Raw genomic sequence first — 25000 nt, 5'->3', positions numbered from 1 at the left:
GAAGCCACCATGGAGCTTCACAAGGACATCTGCTCTCTCCATGACGAGGTGATGAAGGTTTTCTGCCGTACTCATCAGCAGTGTATCTGTTATCTCTGCGCTATGGATGAACATAGAGGCCACGACACAGTCTCAGCTGCAGCAGAAAGGTCTTGGAAGCAGAATGAGCTCAGGCTTTGTCGGCAAAAAATTGAGCAGATAATCCAAACCCAAGAGACAGGCATGAAGGTGCTTCAACAGGAGGTTGATGCTATCAATCTCTCTGCTGACAAAGCAGTGGAGGACAGTGAGAAGATCTTCACTGAGCTGGTCCGTCTCATTGAGAAAAGAAGCTCTGATGTGAAGGAGCAGATCAGATCACAGCAGAATGCAGAAGTGAGTCGCGCCAAAGAACTTGAGTTGAACCTGATGCAGGAGATCGATGACCTGAGGAAGAAAGACTCTGACCTGGAACGGCTCTCATACACAGAGGATCACATTCTTTTTCTACAGATTTACCCCTCTCTGTCACGTCTCAGTGTGTATACAGACTTACCCAGCAGCTTACGTCCTCTGCAATACTTTGAGGATGTGACTGCAGCTGTGTCAGAGGCCAGAGATAAACAACTGGACATTCTTACAGAGGAATGGCCTAAGATCTCCTTGATGTTTTACTGTCGCAACCAAGAGACCCCAAGACCAGAGCTGAATTCTTAGAACATTCACATACAATCACAATGGATCAAAACACAGTAAACAAATGGCTGTTATTATCTGAGGGCTACAGAAAAGCAACACGTCTGACAGAAGAAAAGAAATATTATAGTCACAAAGACAGATTCATTACAAGTTTTCAGGTCCTGAGTGTAGAAGCTCTGACTGGACGTTGTTACTGGGAGGTGGAGCGCAGCGGGGGCAGAATTTCGGTAGCAGTCTCATATAAGGATATTAGCAGAACAGGAATGGCAAGTGAATGTGGATTTGGAAACAATGACAAGTGTTGGGCATTATATTATTACAACAATAGTTATCAATTCAGACATAACAATATCACCACTCGCTTCCAAGGCCCTGGGTCCCCCAGAGTAGGAGTGTACCTGGATCACAGTGCAGGTATTCTGTCCTTCTACAGCGTCTCTGACACCATGACTCTCCTCCACAGAGTCCAGACCACATTCACTCAACCTCTCTATGCTGGACTTTGGGTTGATACTGGAGCCACTGCTGTGTTGTGTAAGCTCAAGTAGAGTTCTATTTCTCACAGGCTCAGCTTTCTGTCATCCAATTACCTTCACACTTCAGGGGGGGGGGGGGATAGCGGACTGAATTTTGACCTACACGTCAGCCAATGGGTGACGTAACAGGATCGGAACCTAGAGGTGGGTCGCACAAGATTTTATTTGGGTCACCAAATAAATTAGCAGAATTTCTTTCATAGTCTTTTATTTAAAATGTGTCTATTATTTTACTGAGAGGAAATAAAAACAATGGGACAGCCTATTAAGTCCGCCTAAATGCATTTATTTTGTCTCCTTTATAAAGTATTTGATGTGTATATGTTTTCAATAGCATGTGCATAAAACAAAGTTACTGTATGATTTACCAGGCCTATCTTCCCACTGGCCTTAGGCGCTAAACTGGCGTTAAACGCAAAAAAAAACGCGCTTTGCGCCTGACTCGGGAAGATAGGCAGCATCATGTTTTTAGGCCCCGAAATGCACTTTATGCCGAAGAGGCGTGGCGCAGTGCCAGAATAGGCCACAATGGGGGTTTTGGCCTTAAATACCAGCCTAACGCTATCTTCCCCTCTGGCGTTAATTTAGAGCTTAGCGCTTTTCAAAACCAGGCCTTATTCAGTGCGCCGGGGATATTACTGTGGGTAATTACGCAGCTGCCTGCCATAGCCAATCTCACTCTCTCTCTCTCACTCCCTCTCTCTCGCGCGTCAGACAGGCACATTGACAGATGAAAAAAAAGTTGTTATACCGTAGTTTTGAGCCCCTGTCATTCAGAGGCTTTTGCATCATCCTACCTGTGCAGTGGGGGAGAAGAACAGGTAGCGAGAGAAAACGATATCATTCTGCCCAAACTTTCACCAATCTAATCTCATCATGACATCCAGGGATAGGCTATATTTTTCTAGCCGATGCGTTTAGAACATTCTTTTCCCTTTGATCTTGCTATAGTGTAGCATATTTACATGCTTGCTGTATTTAAAGTGCAGTGAGATTTGTTTGAGAAGCATAATAATATGGAATAATATATATGGAGACAGACGGGGATGAAAGAGGGAGGGGCAGAGTTCAGAGGGCTTTGGTCGGGCTTTTCTGACCGGACTGGATCGCTCCGTGGAATTGGAACATGAAAGGGAGTTTGTCATTAGTTTACTGCACTTCTCCAATGAGCACGTTGTGAATAATTCTACACTTAAAAGGCGTGGTTATGCTTATGGCCGCGTGTAGCGCCGACACAAAAATAGGGACTGCGCCGGACCACGCCAACTAATAGGCGCTAAGCGCTAATTTAAGGCCAGTGGGACGATAGGGGCTGTTTGAGATGGCTGGTTTACCAATTCAAGACAATAGGTGATGCTGAAATGGCAGTAAATAGTCAGGAACTTTCATTTATTCACATATTCACTCTTCTCTCGATTTATAGATGAGGGGCCCTATCTTCGCAAAAGTGGTAATTTAGCATTTGCACTAGTTTAACGCCGCGCGCAATGCAAATTGGGGGCGGGCACAAGTGCATGCCTGTTATAATTGTACTGGGCATAGGCTGCCACATGCCAAACCAGGCGTTTCAGCGCTAAATTGCAAGCCAATTACTTTGCGCTAAGGCTCTTAAAAGCACCTCTTACGTGTTAAATACCCCCCTGCGCTTCAGCGCACCATAATCTCCGTGCAGCGCAGTGCAGAGTAAAATTCCTTTTGGATATGTCATTACGCACAGCCTTGCCAGGCCAGGATATCAAATTCTGCTGCTAAAATTGGCTATTAGCAGATATTTCAGTGAGACAATCAACTATAACTCATTGAGAAACTTTTATCACATCGCAAAGAGTGAAATGACTCAATGGAATGGCATAGTCATACGTCATATCATGACTGTACACAGTAAATACAGTAGCCTAAATAGTGTTAGCCTCTGCCGTTAGCTAGCTGTTAGCTGTTAGCTACGTATGTCAATTGAGTGTTCGCCTGGCTCAAAACATCGTCGATAATAACTGTTAACCATATTTGAGTCACGCATGTGTGACCAGGTCTAAATAACTGACAACGCCACCTAGGGAGTTTCACCCAAGGAGATACCAGGGCTTTAATGCCCACAGATGAACCATACAGATTCGTTTACAATGGTGAGACCAATGAGAGGAGCAGAGACGTGGTTTCCAAGTATAAAAGTAGGTGTTATTTATTAGAAAAAGCTCAGACCAATTGCAATTGCCAAATGATTAAGATTTATTCAAACAATACTAAAAACAGCTAAATTGCAAAAACATGGGAATGCACCTTTAAAATGTCCAAGCTACTAAGGGGAGGGGTAAAAGCAAAGGGCGCTGGAACTAAAGTGAGTGAGGGGGTGACTGGATAGTTTAAGATACGAGAGTTTAAGAATAAAAGTACCTACCCCACCAAGCGTGTACAACACACACACACAATTAAAGTGCTTGGTGCAAAGGGTGCATGAACACGGCACACTGCAACGGCACACACACGCATGCAAATAAAGAAAGAAAAGGCAGGGACGGAGGGCCCGCAGCTCGCACCAGTCTAACACCCACACCCACTCCAGTGGCCAGGCCTCTGCGGGACACAAAAAGGGGAAACTCAAATCTGGACCAGTGGACAACAATTACTCTTTTGCTAACTTAAAGGTACACTTATAAACAGGAGAAGGGCAGAACAGCAGCTTAGGTTCTGTATAAAAAGAAAAGGCACAATTAGCCACAAACAAACAGAATGACATGTGACATGCTTTTAGCCTAGGTAAACCCAGCCACCACGTGACCTGCTCTCTCAGTTCCCAGTCACTATCGTCTAGCGAACGGGCCATTCAGAACGATTTCCGCGGCGGTTTAAAGACTCCCGCAGACCCGCAGCCACCCCGCAGCCAATGAGTGACGGCGTGACTGCCAACATCAGTCCTGCCGTGATCGGCCAATCAGAGAGTGCGTCTTTGTCAATGACGTGTAACAGCTGCAGCGGCTTAGCACTACCTAGCCGTTAGCATTTGGCCTCTCTAAAGCATAGCTCCCGAGCTAGCTACTAGCTGGCTAGCTATATGGCTATGCAACTACGTGAGGAAATTCAAGTGAAAACAGCTGTTGAGGTTGAGGTCTGTTGATCAAAATAACACCTAGCGTTATCGAAATCGGATTTTAGCGGACCATACAAGCCAGGGCTTCAGAGCTGATCACCTGGACACATTTTATGGCGAAATTATCTGATAAACTTGTCTGTGCTGCTCTGTGGTGATCAGCTAATGTCTTCATAGCATTGTGATTATGATTTAATGCATTATGGAAGATAAACGCTGGTTTAACATAATTAAAATAATTCCCTACCAAACATGTAAAGTGACGCTTCTGGGCAGTAGACCATTTGGGCATAACATTATGTAATGTGACATGAGATCACCACATTTCAATAAATATAACGTTTTTGCACATTTGAATGCTGCTGGTCGTTTGTTTAATGCTGTATATATTGGATATTTAAAGCTGATACACAACACAATTGTGTTGAGGTAATTCTGCAAAGCTCAGTTAAAAATATAACATGTAACACTTTACACAATCAAATCTAACTTATTCACAGCAATACACAGTCCAGTAGTACAGTGGGCTAATTGTTTGAATTATATCGAAATATATTTGCATGGTGTAGCATGTAATGCAGATAATGTAGCTAGATACTCTGACACAGAAAGGCAGACAAGCTAGCAGCAGGGATCTTGTCACACTGATTCCAGATAAACTCCTCTGTCTAGCCAGCTATACAATATTGATCAAAATAACACCTATATCGAAATCGGATTTTAGCGGACCATACAAGCCGGGGCTTCAGAGCTGATCACCTGGACACATTTTACGGCGAAATTATCTGATAAACTTGTCTGTGCAGCTCTGTGGTGATCAGCTAATGTCTTCGCATTGTGATTATGATTTAATGCATTATGGAAGATAAACGCTGGAAGGCTGGGTAGCATTAGCTGACGTCATCCAGGCTACAGTAACATTAGGCTATTATAGTTATGAAACGCTGATTCAAACGTTACAATAATAAGACACAATAGGAGCCAGTTACCCTACTGTAGATAGAGAGTAATTTCAGACCACCAGATATCACCATATTTATGTTATTAAATGCTGTAACGTTAACGGTAATTCTCATGTGTATGGTTTATTTATAAGCATTCATTGATTGAAGCACAGTGCTGGTCGATTAAGTTTCTCTGTAGTCATGTCCTCTGCTCCAATCTTCGTTCGTAGTTTCTTCTGTCTCTCGTCCAGCAGCTGCAGATGTCATCATTATCCACGTTATTGATTATTATTTATAAAAAAAATCTCGTGTAAATATTTTGTGAACGCACCAATAGTTAGAGAAGGAAACCTCTCTTTGCATTTTATTTTTTAATAAAAGTAGGCTACTTGTGATATCTCACGTGGTCGATCATCATTGCAAATTTATGTGAACAGCTAGGTTTAATGACAAATATGGAATATCACCCAAGGAAATACCACGGTTTAATGCCAACAGATAAACCATACAGATTTGTTGTAATTGTGAACACATAAGGGAGCAAAGACATGGTTTTCAAGTACAATGTACAACTTTTATTCAAAGACAGGATTGAAAAATATAGGTCACTTGTATTCACTTCAGTAATGTCAGGTCTCAGTCGCATTCACGCTAACCTCTTAACGTCTAGCTATAGCTAGGTTACATCTGGAATATGATATCAAGCCAGTAATGTAGCTAGCTAGCGTTAAATAGGTTTATCTGTAACCACGCTGAAATGTGAGGGCATTAACGTTAATATTTCTAGCTAGGTCAAACACACCTTAACGTTATGAGTGTGGCCGTTTTTGATTAACATTAAGTCCACGATCAAGTCTAGCATTTCGGTATATTCCTACCTCTTAACATCTAGCTAGCTAGGTTGGATCTGGAATATGATATCGGCTTGATACATTTGATTGTAGCTACTCATACAGCCGTGTGGAGCTTATCTAGCTAGGTTGCATCTGGAATATGATATCAAGCCAGTAATGTAGCTAGCTAGCGTTAAATAGGTTTATCTGTAACCACGCTGAAATGTGAGGGCATTAACGTTAATATTTCTAGCTAGGTCAAACACACCTTAACGTTATGAGTGTGGCCGTTTTTGATTAACATTAAGTCCACGATCAAGTCTAGCATTTCGGTATATTCCTACCTCTTAACATCTAGCTAGCTAGGTTGGATCTGGAATATGATATCAAGGCTTGATACATTTGATTGTAGCTACTCATACAGCAGTGTGGAGCTTATCAAGCTAGGTTGCATCTGGAATATGATATCAAGCCAGTAATGTCAGGTCTCAGTCACATTCACGCTAACCTCTTAACGTCTAGCTATAGCTAGGTTACATCTGGATTATGTATAATATACAGTATAATACTACGCTCACTACGTCATGACATTCACATTAACGCCTCCAAAAATCTACTGTAGCTAGCTAGCGTTAAATAGGTTTATCTGTAACCACGCTGAAATGTGAGGGCATTAACGTTAATATTTCAATTAGGTCAAACACACCTTACCGTTATGACTGCGGCCGTTTTTGATTAACATTAGCGTTAAGTCCATGATCAAATCTAGCATTTCGGTATATTCAGTGTGTGTGTGTGAAAAGGATGTTAGCATGCTAGCATTATTAGCACAGAATGTATACAGTCCATGGTACAACGTTAGCCCTTCAAGTCCTGAGGCGAACAGCACTGGAGGATGAAGTCTGCAGTCTGGCATTCAGTGTCCAGCATAACAAGCACGCCTGTTTCCTCATCAGGTTGGCAGCAGCTGTATAGATGATGACTGTTCTTCACAGCCACAAATATCTCTCCAGATCTGCGGCCATCTGCAGCAGGGATCGAGGTTTGGGTCCGTGTAGACAGTTGTCCTGTTCCTCTTTCATTCCCTGACCACCGTCACGCGATGTTCTCTCTTCTTGTAGCTGGTTGTAACCATTTGCGTGCTAGCAGTACTGAAATGAAAAGTGTTAGCTCGCTTGCTAACAACAAAGGTCGCAGAGCGATGACGCCATCTGCTGCACTGCGCATGTGCTCTGTGCACAAAGCTGGTTGGATGACGGTTGCGTAATGGAGCGGTCTATCGGGGGGGGGCCAACAACGCAGGAAATCGTTTAACAATGGTGGGAATCCAGACCATAGTGACTGAGAACAGGTCTGAGAGCAGGTCACGTGGGGGATGGGTTTACCCAGGCTAACATGCTTTTAGCCCATTATTAGACTCACCAGCAACAGTTAGCATTGGCATATTAACAGCTCCTGCTACCCAGACCCAGGACAGATACACCGTAGTCTGTTTAAGGAATGAGACAAACTCCATAAACAAAGAGACATACAATGTGCATCAACCAACTGTAATTATCACTACATACCTTCCTCCAATGGAGGTTTGGAGGGGAAGACACCAGAGAGAGAAGCCAGCCTTAGCCTACGCTCTGTTAGGCAGGCTATTTATAGGGGCTGGCCAATTAAGGGGCAGGCCAATTGAGGTAGCCGGAAACACCTGGTGTGTGGAGATTAGTGGGCGGGACCCATAGGTATAGGTCACCCTGCCACAATCTACCCCCCCACTATTTATCGGCGTCCCGACGATAAGAAAAATCTAATCCCATGGCCTAAAAATTGAAAGAAAACTGCTCAAGCCGGGTACCTGGGAATGCAAAACCCCAACCGTGCCTGACCTTGGTGGTCGTGGCAGATGAGTGTTAGGATGTTTCTCCACAGTTGGCTGGGAAGTCCTCCTTGGTGCACTTGATGCAACAGTAGCCAGTTCAGCATCTGCCAGAGGGCTCGCAGGTGCTGGTGTGGGCAGGTGTGCCTGGATGTCTGAGGGTGGAGGTACGATCACCCAGAGGCCTTGGTTGTCTTCATCCTCCTCTGTGACTTCCCGTCTCCGACCCTCCACAGGCCTTATTCTCTGGTTCGGCCTGGCAGCAGGCAGGTGGCCCAGTGATGCATGGATCAGAGGCTGGGAGAATTGGGCTCGAGCGCAGCACTCACGCTGGGACTTGTCCGCTCGTCTGTGTTCCCACCACGCACAGCGTCTTCTCCGTCCTCTCCTCGCATCCCTTTTCCTCTGCCGGCGGCTCCGAGGTAGTCCAGGACGGGCTTGGTTTAGCGGCATGGAGCCATTGATGCCGCCTCCTATTGTGTGGCTCTGCGCATAAGAGGGTATTAGTTTTCTTGAAAATGTCTGGTTCCCTCGATGTGGGTGGGCACCTCCTTGTGGGTGGCTATACTGCACGGGCTGGGCCAAGGGGATGACTCGGTCATTCTCACAGTTACTTGAAAAGTGACCCGGTTTCTGGCAACGTCTACAAATTAGGGGACCGTCACGTGAAGGTCTTGGCCTCCTAGAAGGATTTTGCAGACTGTTAAGGCTTTCACAAAGCTTACCAATTTGCTCCTGCTGTCCCCTCAACATTTCTTTCAACTCTGCCAATTCTGGGGAGCAACTAAGCATACCACTAGTGGACCCACTTGGCACCCTAGACTCCTGTAGTGCACATATGGAAGGGACCGAATAACTCCTAGGTCTACCTTCTCGCTCCCAGGCAATGGCTTCCCTGCGGGCATCCAGCAGTGTTGATTCAGGGTTACTGCGGACGAACTGCTTCAACACCCTACAAAGAGCAGAGTCATTAACATTTTCTACAAACTGGTCTCGCAGTAGGACCGCAGAATTGAGCACATCAGGGGCACACTTTACTATCTTCTCCATTAAGCAGAACAGTGTATGTGAATATTCCTGCAGTGACTCTCCCCAAAGCAGTTTTCTGGAGAAAAATTCTGCCAGCAGGGCCACATAAGACTGGGAGCAGCCATAGAGCTCCTGAATAATGTCCAAAATGTGTTCTGGGTCTTCCCTCTCTGCCCTGGACCTATACCTAATTTCATCCTTGGCCTCACCTTCCAAGTGGTCATAGATGAAATATGCTTGGTCCATGGGTGGTAAATGCCTGGCACGCATGCTAGCGCGTACCTCCTCAACCCATTCTGTTACCCCCATCCCAATATTACCCCGGAACATTGGGCACTTGCGTTCCCTAGGGATATATACCATACGCTCTGAGGGTGCAGCATGCGTGGAAGTCCAGCGGGCCGAAGGACCAGATTGAGTTCCAGGTGACGCAGTTCTGGAGCCTGTTGCTTTGGCACGCTCCCGCGTAAGCCGCTCATTCTCAGCTCGCAGTTTTGTCACAGAGTCTCTCAAGTCCTGTAGTTCAGCTGCATCCATTTCTAAAAGACAGTCAGTTCAACAGTGGGGATGGGGAACAATGCACTTTTGTTACTGCCAAGGGCTCTTGCTGCTCCACGCCCAGGACGTCTTGATGCTCTGCAAACTGCCGCCCTGCCCTTCTCAAACTAATATGGTTGACAATGAAACAAAAAAAAAAAGCAACTGTCCAGAATAAAAAAACCTTGAAGAACACGTCTCTGCTTTACAATAAGTCTGATTTCCAAAGTCCTGCCGACCAACGCCAAATGTGACCAGGTCTAAATAACTGACAACGCCACCTAGGGAGTTTCACCCAAGGAGATACCAGGGCTTTAATGCCCACAGATAAACCATACAGATTCGTTTACAATGGTGAGACCAATGAGAGGAGCAGAGACGTGGTTTCCAAGTATAAAAGTAGGTGTTATTTATTAGAAAAAGCTCAGACCAATTGCAATTGCCAAATGATTAAGATTTATTCAAACAATACTAAAAACAGCTAAATTGCAAAAACATGGGAATGCACCTTTAAAATGTCCAAGCTACTAAGGGGAGGGGTAAAAGCAAAGGGCGCTGGAACTAAAGTGAGTGAGGGGGTGACTGGATAGTTTAAGATACGAGAGTTTAAGAATAAAAGTACCTACCCCACCAAGCGTGTACAACACACACACACAATTAAAGTGCTTGGTGCAAAGGGTGCATGAACACGGCACACTGCAACGGCACACACACGCATGCAAATAAAGAAAGAAAAGGCAGGGACGGAGGGCCCGCAGCTCGCACCAGTCTAACACCCACACCCACTCCAGTGGCCAGGCCTCTGCGGGACACAAAAAGGGGAAACTCAAATCTGGACCAGTGGACAACAATTACTCTTTTGCTAACTTAAAGGTACACTTATAAACAGGAGAAGGGCAGAACAGCAGCTTAGGTTCTGTATAAAAAGAAAAGGCACAATTAGCCACAAACAAACAGAATGACATGTGACATGCTTTTAGCCCATTATTAGACTCACCAGCAACAGTTAGCATTGGCATATTAACAGCTCCTGCTACCCAGACCCAGGACAGATACACCGTAGTCTGTTTAAGGAATGAGACAAACTCCATAAACAAAGAGACATACAATGTGCATCAACCAACTGTAATTATCACTACATACCTTCCTCCAATGGAGGTTTGGAGGGGAAGACACCAGAGAGAGAAGCCAGCCTTAGCCTACGCTCTGTTAGGCAGGCTATTTATAGGGGCTGGCCAATTAAGGGGCAGGCCAATTGAGGTAGCCGGAAACACCTGGTGTGTGGAGATTAGTGGGCGGGAACCATAGGTATAGGTCACCCTGCCACACATGCATAGTCCATAAAGCCCATCCGCTTTGATATCTGTTGGCCGGTTTGTTGATCATATTGTAATATTGTGGCTTCTAAACTAATGCTTATAGGACCGGAAACACTATGGCCGCCCACCTCCGTTGTATCACAGACAAAGAGTATAATGAAGGCAAGAGGAGAAGCTGTCCTACCTTACCTTGACAGCGCTGCAGTCATTATATTGTAGTGGAAATATTAGCCTTCACTTCTTATCAAAGTAAGTTCTTTGGCCCATCAGATGACGTCCGACTATACGAGATAGATATTATGTTTACACCCCATTTCCACCTGGTTTTTAAATGTGACCTGGATCCAGATAAGTTATCTGGATAATGGTCGCATTTAAAAACCAGGTGTAAATGGGATGAAAGAGATCTGGACACAAAACTACCTCCAGATGTGGTCAGGCAGATCTGATCACATCCCGATCACGGTGCGTTTACACCATTAACATGCATTTTTCTTTATCAGATAACATCCAGATACAACTCACATTTAAAAACCAGGTAGGAAAACTGACTGGAGGGGGCCTTTAATGGAGACAGCACTAGAAGTGCTCTCTTTATTATAGCTGAATTGTTGTTAACATGTTGATTTTGACACTTTGAAACGTTGTTAACTCTTTCCTTTATTATAGCTGAATTGTTGTTAACATGTTGATTTTGACACTTTGTAACTTTGTTAACTCTTTCGTTTATTATAGCTGAATTGTTGTTAACATGTTGATTTTGACACTTTGTAACTTTGTTAACTCTTTCGTTTATTATAGCTGAATTGTTGTTAACATGTTGATTTTGACACTTTGTAACTTTGTTAACTCTTTCCTTTATTATAGCTGAATTGTTGTTAACATGTTGATTTTGACACTTTGTAACTTTGTTAACTCTTTCGTTTATTATAGCTGAATTGTTGTTAACATGTTGATTTTGACACTTTGTAACTTTGTTAACTCTTTCGTTTATTATAGCTGAATTGTTGTTAACATGTTGATTTTGACACTTTGAAACTTTGTTAACTCTTTCGTTTATTATAGCTGAATTTTTGTTAACATGTTGATTTTGACACTTTGTAACTTTGTTAACTCTTTCGTTTATTATAGCTGAATTGTTGTTAACATGTTGATTTTGACACTTTGTAACTTTGTTAACTCTTTCGTTTATTATAGCTGAATTGTTGTTAACATGTTGATTTTGACACTTTGTAACTTTGTTAACTCTTTCCCCAACGTTTCTGCGAGCGTTTTAAAAGAAGCTGGCAGTTTTTGATAATTTACACTCATCTTTCAAGACCCACAGAATATTTTTGTTCTATGATATAAACACTGAATATATCAACATATTTTTTCATCCACACAATTCTAGGTTTGTTGGTAACTTCGTTTTTATCAGCACATGAATGGTGGTTTTCTCACCATAGCTCAGCACCATTAGCTCTTTGAGCAGCGAGATTTTCCTATGCGATCCTATGGGAGACGTGTGGCTTTCCTCTCCTTCCGGGTGTTGGCAGAGCTTCACCTTTGCTCTGTTTTTAACCCTGGAGGTGCTGGACTATTTCACAATTTGCGAGAAGCATCTATCATATAACAGTGAAAAGACAGATTGCAGGAAAAAGTCGTCATTGGTGGGGAAGCGTTGTCTCAAAAATGATGAAAAATGTTATCAATGGAGGGGAAAGAGTTAAGCAAAGTGAATGAAAATGTCATCGTTATTACTATAATCATTATAATCATGAATGTAGATGAAAGATTGAACCAGTCTTTTACCAGGTTTTAGTGATTTGATGTGTGATCAAAGTTAATGTTTACAAAGATCAATAAAGTCTTTCATTTCAAGAATGAATCAAGTAGCCTACTTCTTCTGTATTCATTTCAGGAATTCTATCAAAGCTGCTAGAGAAAATGTGAAACTAAATGACACAACAGACGATTTTCTGCCTAAAACACAACAAAGTGCAGTCTTCATGTTTAGACCAGATGTGGAATTATCTTTCAAAATGCTCCTCTTCCTGGAATAAAGCAAATCCTGATAGGCTAATTGAAAAGCCTGCCCTCTTCTCATCTCAAACAGCCAATTCAATTACAATACAAGTCCAGGGGTCTCATCTATCAAACCTTTATCAGGCTTAAATATTGGGTGGATTTGTCGTTCTCAATGTATATTGCCGTTACGGCCTTGTATACATGTCCAGACAGGATCTAGAAAAACTAATTCACGCCTTCATTTATAGTAGGTTAGACTACTGCAATAGCCTTTTTTCTGGTCTCTCCAAAAAAGAACTTAGGCAACTTCAACTCATTCAGAATGCTGCTGCTAGAGTACTAACGAAGACTAAGAAAGCTGATCATATCACTCCAGTTCTTAAGTCCTTACATTGGTTGCCAGTGTGTCAGAGAATAGATTTTAAAATACTGTTATTAGTCTATAAATCACTCAATGGCCTAGGCCCAAAATACATAGCTGAATTGCTCCCACGCTACGAACCATCTAGAACTCTTAGGTCAACAGTGTCCAGCTTATTAACTGTCCCTAGGATCAAATCAAATCACGGGAAGGCTGCATTTACCCACTATGCTTCTGCTAGCTGGAACAAATTGCCTGAAGACCTCAGATCTGCCCCAACCTTACTTACTTTTAAAAATAGACTAAAGACTTTTATGTTTACCGTCGCCTTTAACTGCTGACAGCTACTATGCAAACCCAATGAGTCCTCTATAAGTTTTAGCTCTTTCTGCAACTGCTGCGCCTGCTGCCTATTGCACTTTTTTATACTCTTTTTTTTTTAAAGTTTTGTTGTGATGCTTTTAAATGTCCATTTTATTTCTTCTTTTGGTTTATTTTCCTGTAATACACTTTTTATACTCTTTTTTTTAAGTTTTGTTGTGATGCTTTTAAATGTCCGTTTTACTCTCTTTTATTTTATTTTCCTGTCAACCATTTTATGTGAAGCACTTTGAATTGCCTCTGTGTATGAAATGTGCTATACAAATAAACTTGACTTGACTTGACTTGACTTGTATTAGGCTATATTTGTCTGTATTTATTACAATGAGTTACAACAAAATACAGGCCCATTATGATAGGTTAGGCCTACATATCTTTTCCAAACGCATTTACTGCAAATAAGTTACCAACCATTACCTCCGCTTGTCACAACAAAGGGAGACCGCGCACTTCAGTTGGATGGCGGTCTGGAATTTCGGCGCTGTAAATAATTTGTGTGGGATAAGGCGCGTATATGTGTGCACTTCTCAGTAACTTCTTTTTGCCACTGGACTTAAAGATGGGTCAGGGTTTGCGTAGATTATTTGCGTAAGTTGTCTTGTTTACTTTTAAACGGTTTTGTGGTTTTGTTTTTTTACATCTATACGTCTGTGTGGGATACCTTTACAAGACAATACTGGGTGGTGAAACACGGATTGGATCGAGTAGATAGTCACTGGACAGGTTAGTCATGGTTTTACATTACATTAGATTACGTCATTTAGCAGACGCTTTTGTCCAAAGCGACTTTTTAACAGTACAGAAAACCACTATGCAACACAATCAATGACAGCTAAGATATTTTGATAGACTAGCACCATGTAGGAAGTAGTTTGAGAAGGAATAAGTAACGTTCTCTTTCCCGGGTCGTCAAATATTACACTTTGGGTTGGTGGTCCGGTCCAGCACACCAATATGTGTAGCCATGTGCTCCAAGAAGGTGGGCGCCGCAGCAGATAATGTAGCCTGCTACAGTGAAGATTCCAGCTAAAAACACGGTGTACATGATGTCTTTTTAAGTCAAGTTGGCATCTCAGGGCTTCAGTCGACTTGGATTACACCTGGTGAGCAGTATTGATGCTTTTTTATCTTTGAAAGTTGGCCATTATCCATTTCAAGTGTTTAGGAGAATTCTGCGTTAGTTTTTTGCTGTGAAACGCTGAAACAAATGTTTTGTGGACGAAAATCTTCACCCATCCTTCCGACTGAATTGTCATTTTTGGGTGAACTTATTCTTTAATTTTAATATTCTTTTATTTTGTCATTTTTAAGATATTCCATGTGTTGCTGAGTCCTGCACTGGCCTGTTCATTAGCCACACTGTTCACTTTTTTTCCTTTTACAAATAACCTCATCTTGTGCTCAGAGTTAAAACAATAAGCTGTTGCTAAAAACAGGTCCTAAACACAAAACCTATGCTCATAATTCCATGCAGGCCCGTACTTCATGTGCACTCTGCTCTGGCTCCATCTAGCTGTTAAGGGCTTCCCTGCTCCCTCCTCTGCACAGCCGCACAGCAACACTATAATGTACCTGCTCCCTCCTCTACACAGCCGCACAGCAACACTATAATGTACCTGCTCCCTCCTCTACACAGCCACACTATAATGTACCTGCTCCCTCCTCTACACAGCCACACAGCAACACTATAATGTACCTGCTCCCTCCTCTACACAGCCACACAGCAACACTATAATGTACCTGCTCCCTCCTCTACACAGCCACACAGCAACACTATAATGTACCTGCTCCCTCCTCTACACAGCCACACAGCAACACTATAATGTACCTGCTCCCTCCTCTACACAGCCACACAGCAACACTAGCTAATGTACCTGCTCCCTCCTCTACACAGCCACACAGCAACACTATAATGTACCTGCTCCCTCCTCTACACAGCCACACAGCAACACTATAATGTACCTGCTCCCTCCTCTACACAGCCACACAGCAACACTATAATGTACCTGCTCCCTCCTCTACACAGCCACACAGCAACACCATAATGTACCTGCTCCCTCCTCTACACAGCCACACAGCAACACTATAATGTACCTGCTCCCTCCTCTGCACAGCCGCACAGCAACACTATAATGTACCTGCTCCCTCCTCTACACAGCCACACAGCAACACTATAATGTACCTGCTCCCTCCTCTACACAGCCACACAGCAACACTATAATGTACCTGCTCCCTCCTCTACACAGCCACACAGCAACACTATAATGTACCTGCTCCCTCCTCTGCACAGCCGCACAGCAACACTATAATGTACCTGCTCCCTCCTCTACACAGCCTCACAGCAACACTATAATGTACCTGCTCCCTCCTCTACACAGCCACACAGCAACACTATAATGTACCTGCTCCCTCCTCTACACAGCCACACAGCAACACTATAATGTACCTGCTCCCTCCTCTACACAGCCACACAGCAACACTATAATGTACCTGCTCCCTCCTCTACACAGCCACACAGCAACACTAGCTAATGTACCTGCTCCCTCCTCTACACAGCCACACAGCAACACTAGCTAATGTACCTGCTCCCTCCTCTACACAGCCACACAGCAACACTATAATGTACCTGCTCCCTCCTCTACACAGCCACACAGCAACACTAGCTAATGTACCTGCTCCCTCCTCTACACAGCCACACAGCAACACTAGCTAATGTACCTGCTCCCTCCTCTACACAGCCACACAGCAACACTAGCTAATGTACCTGCTCCCTCCTCTACACAGCCACACAGCAACACTATAATGTACCTGCTCCCTCCTCTACACAGCCACACAGCAACACTATAATGTACCTGCTCCCTCCTCTACTCAGCCACACAGCAACACTAGCTAATGTACCTGCTCCCTCCTCTACACAGCCACACAGCAACACTATAATGTACCTGCTCCCTCCTCTACTCAGCCACACAGCAACACTAGCTAATGTACCTGCTCCCTCCTCTACACAGCCACACATCAACACTATAATGTAGCTGCTCCCTCCTCTACACAGCCACACAGCAACACTATAATGTACCTGCTCCCTCCTCTACACAGCCACACAGCAACACTATAATGTACCTGCTCCCTCCTCTACACAGCCACACAGCAACACTAGCTAATGTACATGCTCCCTCCTCTACACAGCCACACAGCAACACTATAATGTACCTGCTCCCTCCTCTACTCAGCCTCACAGCAACACTATAATGTACCTGCTCCCTCCTCTACTCAGCCTCACAGCAACACTATAATGTACCTGCTCCCTCCTCTACTCAGCCACACAGCAACACTATAATGTACCTGCTCCCTCCTCTACTCAGCCTCACAGCAACACTATAATGTACCTGCTCCCTCCTCTACTCAGCCTCACAGCAACACTATAATGTACCTGCTCCCTCCTCTACACAGCCACACAGCAACACTATAATGTACCTGCTCCCTCCTCTACACAGCCACACAGCAACACTAGCTAATGTACCTGCTCCCTCCTCTACTCAGCCACACAGCAACACTATAATGTACCTGCTCCCTCCTCTACACAGCCACACAGCAACACTAGCTAATGTACATGCTCCCTCCTCTACACAGCCACACAGCAACACTATAATGTACCTGCTCCCTCCTCTACTCAGCCACACAGCAACACTATAATGTACCTGCTCCCTCCTCTACTCAGCCTCACAGCAACACTATAATGTACCTGCTCCCTCCTCTACTCAGCCTCACAGCAACACTATAATGTACCTGCTCCCTCCTCTACACAGCCACACAGCAACACTATAATGTACCTGCTCCCTCCTCTACACAGCCACACAGCAACACTAGCTAATGTACCTGCTCCCTCCTCTACTCAGCCACACAGCAACACTATAATGTACCTGCTCCCTCCTCTACACAGCCACACAGCAACACTAGCTAATGTACATGCTCCCTCCTCTACACAGCCACACAGCAACACTAAAATGTACCTGCTCCCTCCTCTACTCAGCCTCACAGCAACACTATAATGTACCTGCTCCCTCCTCTAAACAGCCACACAGCAACACTAGCTAATGTACCTGCTCCCTCCTCTACACAGCCAAACAGCAACACTATAAAGTACCTGCTCCCTCCTCTACACAGCCACACAGCAACACTATAATGTACCTGCTCCCCCCTCTACACAGCCACACAGCAACACTATACTGTACCTGCTCCCTCCTCTACACAGCCACACAGCAACACTAGCTAATGTACCTGCTCCCTCCTCTACACAGCCACACAGCAACACTAGCTAATGTACCGTACCTGCTCCCTCCTCTACACAGCCACACAGCAACACTATAATGTACCTGCTCCCTCCTCTACACAGCCACACAGCAACACTATAATGTACCTGCTCCCTCCTCTACACAGCCGCACAGCAACACTATAATGTACCCAGAGCATTTCCCCACAATCAATACAGAGCTGCTGTTTGGCCTGAATAAGCATCTGAAGCAGCCACTCATCTACTCAGCTCAGCTAAACGCACGCTGGTAGAATAACAATGTGAGGCCGGGGTCATAACTACGTGTTAAATAAGTATCTGTAACACTTTCTAAGGTCATGTCTATATGAGCACATTCATAAGACATTATAATGCATTCATAAGGCTTTATAAAACTCATGCATGGCAACTTATAACAGTGTCTCACCGTCCACCCAGATGGTAAGAATGACTGGCTATAATTATGTCCTATAAGCAGAAGTTTCATGTAGGAAAAAACACTCACAAGTCAAATGTGCAATACAATACTCCATTGACAATGGGACTTTATTCACAAGAGTATATTCACTGATAGAACAAAATATCTTCTGTTGTTTTTTGGTTAGATATGTACAGAGAATGTAACCGACCAGCCATGTCTTGATACTTGATGGATTGTGTTAAAGAAAACAGCAAAGAGGATGTGACCTACTGACATACTCATTGTGTTAAAGAAGAAAACAGCAGAGAGGATGTGACCTACTGACATACTCATTGTGTTAAAGAGGAAAACAGCAGAGAGGATGTGACCTACTGACATACTCATTGTGTTAAAGAGGAAAACAGCAGAGAGGATGTGACCTACTGACATACTCATTGTGTTAAAGAAGAAAACAGCAGAGAGGATGTGACCTACTGACATACTCATTGTGTTAAAGAGGAAAACAGCAAAGAGGATGTGACCTACTGACATACTCATTGTGTTAAAGAGGAAAACAGCAGAGAGGTTGTGACCTACTGACATACTCATTGTGTTAAAGAAGAAAACAGCAGAGAGGATGTGACCTACTGACATACTCATTGTGTTAAAGAAGGAAACAGCAGAGAGGATGTGACCTACTGACATACTCATTGTGTTAAAGAAGAAAACAGCAGAGAGGATGTGACCTACTGACATACTCATTGTGTTAAAGAAGAAAACAGCAGAGAGGATGTGACCTACTGACATACTCATTGTGTTAAAGAAGAAAACAGAGCCACGTTTCAATGTGGTGCAACAGGAAGTCAAGAGGCGCGGTCAGCAGCAGAAGAAAATCCCATTCCAACATGATCTCTCGAGACAGACTTTCGAAAATCTGTTGGCAAGCTCGGTGAAAAGCTGTGCAACAGCGCTCGCAGGGTGCAGGCTCGCATGCTGCGCTTTACCCGTTCAAAATGAAGTGAACGTGACCGGTGTGTAGTCAAAACTGACCATTTTCAGCGTAAAGCAAGTTGCTACTTGCTACTAGCAACGAGCTAGAGTTGTTGTTTCATAGCGACGAAGGGATTTGAGAGCGACACGCAGGGAGCAGAAAGGAAATGCATTAATGGGCAGAGCCGGTCTGTTGGAACCAGGCGCGGACTACATAATCGGGCACGTCGGGCAAATGCCCGGTGGTCTGGCCTGGCCTGCAATTTTTTTTTTTTTTTTTGGGGTGCCCGCAGTCAGGCCACTCACTGAACAGCAGGCCAGGCGCCGCCTAGTGGTTATAGTGGTTTTATTACTTTAGTTAGTCTGAAGTAATAATTACACTTCAGGGTTAAAGTGGGTGCATCTCATGTAAAATTGGACTCGGCCCAAATTGGGCTTCAAACGGCCCAAATTGGGCTTCAAACGGCCCAAATCTGGCTTCAAACGACCCAAATTGGGCTTCAAACGGCCCAAATCTGACTTCAAACGGCCCAAATCTGGCTTCAAACGGCCAAAATTGGGCTTCAAACGGCCAAAAATTTCGCGCGTCGGCCCGTATCGGCCTGGCCTGCTTGGTATCTAATGCCCGGCCTGAATAATGATCCCAGTCCGCCCCTGGTTGGAACCAATGGCAGAGCTTGCAGGGAGCGGAAAGGGATTTTCTTCCGCTGCCGACGGAGCCTCTTGAGTTCCGTTTACACAGACATGAAATGAGCCTGCCCCCAGAGGTTAGAGAAAAATAATGTTTTTTGTTTATTTGTTTAACCGATGGGTTCCCAGATTGATTCCAACATGATGCCAGCACACTATCTACAGTATCTGTGCTGTCTTCCAACCAGCTTCAACTGTCTGCTGTGCAACTCAGAACATCAGCATCCTTGGCTTTTGCACTTTTTATACAATAAATGCTTAGAGACAAAGTCATAAATAGCTAAAACAAGACTTTAAGTATAGTAGTTTGTTTGCTAAGAGTTTTACTAAGATCATCTTGAGGCCACAGGAAAGTACAGCACACTCATCTGCTGAATAAATAGCCATGCACAAGTAGTATGCAAGTCATACCATTGGTGATTCAAATCAGATTTGACATACAAAACTAGATTTCAATGGATAGAATGTTTAAAACTGAAGCACAACAGTCATTTGAGTCATTTAAGTTGACTTTACACAACTTACACTATGAGCTGTTTTCCCGAAATCGACTATACACTGACGACATGTTCACCGTGAGAATGTTGACTGACGTTTATTTGAATTCACAGGGAATGGAATCAGGTTTAGACTTGGCAGGATGGCCGTCACCAAAACTCCAATAAACGAGCTACCAGTGAGTCATGTGACTTTGTTTACTGGCTCACTTGTAATTGGACAGTTTGAACCTAAATGAACCAAAACAAAGTCACATTTTCCACTTTAGTTCAGACCAAAGAAAAACAAACTGTAGATGTGAAGTCCATCTTGCTTCATTCACTTAGAACAGAGCAGAAATTTACTTGGTTCAAGTTGGTTTGGGGAAAGCCAGCTCAGCTTGTTTCCTCATAGCTTTCAATGCAATACAGGTTCAGCTACTGTACGGATACAAGTTAGCCATTTATGCTACATAGAAGAACTGCTATTCAGAAGCAAAACTAGCTTTTCTATCGCAATAACACTAGTTGAAACACTTTATTTTGCAAAGGCCTGACTCCAGTGTACAATTTTAAACTATGGAAGTATCTGTATATACACAATCACACTGTGGCATACTTTCTTTTGACAGAACAAACTAACTGGCTACCCTCATATTATTCAAGATAGCATTCTCAGATCTCATGATGCTTAAGTATTTGTTAGATACTGTATATTTCCGTTAAGTACTAACAGTATTATTTTACATTTGCAATCATTTTACACAGATTAACACACAGGTTAACACACACTGGAGTAAGGCCAATGTAAAAATTAAACATGACACACTAGCCTTGCTCTCATGTGTGGAGATGTTCACCAAGTCATCTACTGTTTTGATTTATTAAGGCAGAAATGAGTTTAACTCCACTGACAAGCCACAATATTGGTTGTTCACAATAAATGACATTTCACTCAAAGTTTCAGTTTGAAGAAACACAATATTGCTTCTAAGCTAACTAATAAAAACTACATGTTGCAAAAACATATTACGTTATTTCACCTGATATATATATATATACAGTATATATATATATATATATATTGTAAAATAAGTGGAACAAATGCCAATGGAATGAGATATTTTCCCTTTTTCAACTTGAGAGGATTTTTCAAGTAAGAGAGAGAGTAGAGTAGATAGATGATTTATTTTAGGGTAAACCATTTTTAACCCTAACCCCAGGGTTCAAACAACAATGCATTGGCAGTTTATTAAAACAAGATCTTAAAGCTGAAGATGAAATAGCTTGTTGAGTTGAGACATTTCTCACTGTGCAGTTTGTATCATATCTATCAGATCGACCAAAACTCTTCAGCACTCTGCATGAGAAGATAACAGAAAGCTTGGCACTCAAAATCAGACACAAATACAACTTCATGATACAGACATGATGACTGACATTGTATATATGTACACACACACACACACACACTCCCAACAAAGATCAACAAAGGGCGCCAGTTAAGCATATGGGTCCGTGTATTTGGCGGCCATCCGTTTTTTGTTTTGAAAAGAGGAACCGAAAAACGAAAAACAAGTCGTTTCCCGTTTTTTCTTTGATGATAAAAAACGGAAAACGACTCGTTATCCGTTATCCATTATACAATTTAATTTGATGTACTTGTAAATGGAAATTGGGAATTAAAATACCCGTGTGGAAAACTCCTTTCTCAATTGTGTGTTCGTTTCTTCTCTGTGACCGGGAAGCGATATTTTGGCAAAGGCATGACCCGCCCATCTCTGCCTCCGATTGGCCTAGCGTCGTTGTACCATGAAATAAAATGGTTCAAAACGTTTTGATGTTGGTGAAAATTTATAGCGATGAATTGCTCCACGACCTCCAGAGTCAGCATCATCATCAGGAATTGCTCCTCCTCTCTGTCCCTTTGCTGCATGTTCTGCACGACATGTTGCACATAATTAAACAAAATAAACAATTTAACTGCAACGTTACTAACATTTTCGCTGCATCTTGACATTGAATGAAACAATCTATGCTCATTTGAGATGGCTCTGGCTCGCCTGGAAAGCAGGCGAGAGCAGCCGAGTGCAGTCAGAGTGCAGTCACCCAATCAGAGGCAGAGATGGGCGGGTCATGCCTTCGCCATCATGGGAAAAAATATCGCTTCCGGGTTACAAAGAAGAAATGAACACAAAATTGAGAAAGGAGTTTTCCACACGGGTATTTTAATTCCCAATTTCCATTTACAAGCACATCAAATTAAATTGGATAACGGATAATGGATAACGGCCCAAATTTCAAATTTCAAATTTCAAAACGAAAAACGGATGGCCGCCAAGTACACGGACCATATGGTTTGGCAAAGTCTCCCCATCTAATATCACCGATTATGACTAAGAATTGACCAGAAATAATATATAATTCATGATGTGATCCAGATCAACATTTTATTTATGGCTTCCAAAACAATTTCTGGCCATTTTCCTTCCATTATAACTACAAGCCGCATGTTATGACCCAACTGACGCCCAGGAGATCAATGCCCATAAATAAGAACTGTGACAAATATACTCTTAACAGAACAGAGAGAAACTCACTTTGGAAAACAGGCTGCATGGATCAATACAATTATAGAAGGAAGGTCTATCTATGTAGATGATGCGGATCACTTTAACTGTTATCTGGCACAATGTTCCCAAAGATGGAATGAGAGGAGAGGAGAGGAGAGGGGAGGAGGGGAGAGGAGAGGAGAGGAGAGGAGAGGAGAGGAGAGGAGAGGAGAGGAGAAGGGAGGGGAGATGAGAGGAGGGGAGGGGAGGGGAGAGGAGAGGAGAAGGGAGGGGAGATGAGAGGAGGGGAGAGGAGAGGAGAGGAGAGGAGAGGAGAGGAGAGGAGAGGAGAGGAGAGGAGAGGAGAGGAGAGGAGAGGAGAAGGGAGGGGAGATGAGATGAGAGGAGGGGAGGGGAGAGGAGAGGAGAGGAGAGCAGAGGAGAGGAGAGGAGAGGAGAAGAGAGGAGGAGAGGAGGGGAGAGGAGAGGAGAGGAGGAGAGGAGGGGAGAGGAGAGGAGAGGAGAAGGGAGGAGAGGAGAGGAGGGGAGAGGAGAGGAGAGGAGGGGAGAGGAGAGGGGAGGAGAAGAGGGGAGAGGAGAGGAGAGGAGAGGAGAGGAGAGGAGAGGAGAGGAGAGGAGGGGAGAGGAGAGGGGAGGAGAGGCGGGGAGAGGAGAGGAGAGGAGAGGGGAGGGGAGGAGAGGAGAGGAGGGGAGAGGAGAGGAGGGGAGAGGAGAGGAGAGGGGAGGAGAGGAGGGGAGAGGAGAGGAGAGGAGAGGAGAGGAGAGGAGGGGAGAGGAGAGGAGAGGAGAGGAGAGGAGAGGAGGGGAGAGGAGAGGAGAGGAGAGGAGAGGAGAGGAGAGGAGAGGAGAGGAGAGGAGAGGAGAGGAGAGGAGAGGAGAGGAGAGGAGAGAGGAGAGGAGAGAGGAGAGGAGAGGAGAGAGGAGAGGAGAGAGGAGAGGAGAGGGGAGAGGAGAGAGGAGAGGAGAGGAGAGGAAGAGAAGAAAGGACAAGAGAGGAAACAAAAGGAGAGAGGGCGATGAGGAGAAGTGGAGGTGCTCCGTCCGTCAGGAAGAGGCGTGGCTTCCTACTGTGGAAGAGCTTTCAAAATGGCGTTTACCTCTTCTGCCACCGCCGTCAAGGCAAACTCAAACTGATCCTGCAGGGGGAGACAGAGAGAGGAGGAGTGAGAAACATGCAGACACACTGGGCATATTGACAGTTTTCCTTTCCATTAATTGTAGGGCTGGTCGACTGAAATAACCCAGTGCCAAGAAGTATTGAAACTTCTCCAGTTAAACCGTACAGTACCTGGGTTAGTGTTAGTGTTAGTGTTAGGGTTAGCCCTCGTTCACACCATACGCCGAAGCAACGCTCAAGCCACGCTGAAGCCCTGCAGTTTCATTTCGGCGTCCTTGTTAACAGGTGAGACGGTTCACACCACCCACAAGGCAGGCTGAAGCTGTGCTGAAGCGATCGTTCAGGATTCTGTTAAATTTTCCAAGCGTGAAGTTGCCAGGCATGAAGTCAATGCAGGTTGTGGGCGGAGGCAAGGCGCGCAGAGCGAGGCGCTGGGGAAAAGAGAGTGCTTCTTGTGTTGCCCGGTTTAGCCTGAGCTCAGCTTCAGCGTGGCTCCGTCACCGTCAGCCCGACCCTCCCCCTCACATGCCCCGCCCTCCGTCACGTCAGCTCCGCCCTCCAAGACAAACAGGCAGACAGACAGTCCAGATGATCATATCATGATCCATCCCAACTCCTCTGTGATCTGATCTGTGATCTGATCTGACTATAATCCCCATTCAATTACATTTTGGCGATCGATTAATCTGGCCTGATGTGGAGGAATGAGCCTTAAAAATTGCAAATCCAAGCCATGTGCAGTCTGGCCTCAAGCCAAAGCCGACTGTAGCAGCCAGTGCAGGACTGTGAGCTGAGGTGAAGCATGCGTGGATCTGCTGCCCCCTGCTGGGCAGAGACACTACTTCCATCCCAGCAACAGTCACTGATGAAACATCAGAGTTTG

General features: G+C 44.2%; 2 protein-coding genes across 2 annotated transcripts in view; both read left to right on the top strand.

Moving 5' to 3' along the window:
• LOC310792215 (tripartite motif-containing protein 29-like) overlaps positions 1 to 696 on the top strand; it is a gene marked incomplete at both ends in the record, with an annotated part of 1062 nt that extends 366 nt beyond the window's left edge. Inside the window, one exon of the mRNA XM_083653943.1 lies at positions 1 to 696. This exon is cut by the window's left edge and continues 366 nt beyond it. Within this exon, the coding sequence (XP_083510069.1) occupies positions 1 to 696 (696 nt within the window).
• Positions 697 to 8477: 7781 nt separating this feature from the next.
• LOC310792214 (uncharacterized protein) overlaps positions 8478 to 25000 on the top strand; it is a gene marked incomplete at its 5' end in the record, with an annotated part of 50297 nt that continues 33774 nt past the window's right edge. Inside the window, 2 exons of the mRNA XM_083653942.1 lie at positions 8478 to 8540; positions 9323 to 9438. Of these exons, the coding sequence (XP_083510068.1) occupies positions 8478 to 8540; positions 9323 to 9438 (179 nt within the window). The remainder of the gene's footprint in view (positions 8541 to 9322; positions 9439 to 25000) is intronic.

Source organism: Poromitra crassiceps, assembly GCF_964638095.1.
Source record: "Poromitra crassiceps genome assembly, chromosome: 17".
NCBI classification, from domain to species: Eukaryota; Metazoa; Chordata; class Actinopteri; order Beryciformes; family Melamphaidae; genus Poromitra; species Poromitra crassiceps.
This window is presented reverse-complemented; position numbering and strand designations above follow the sequence as displayed.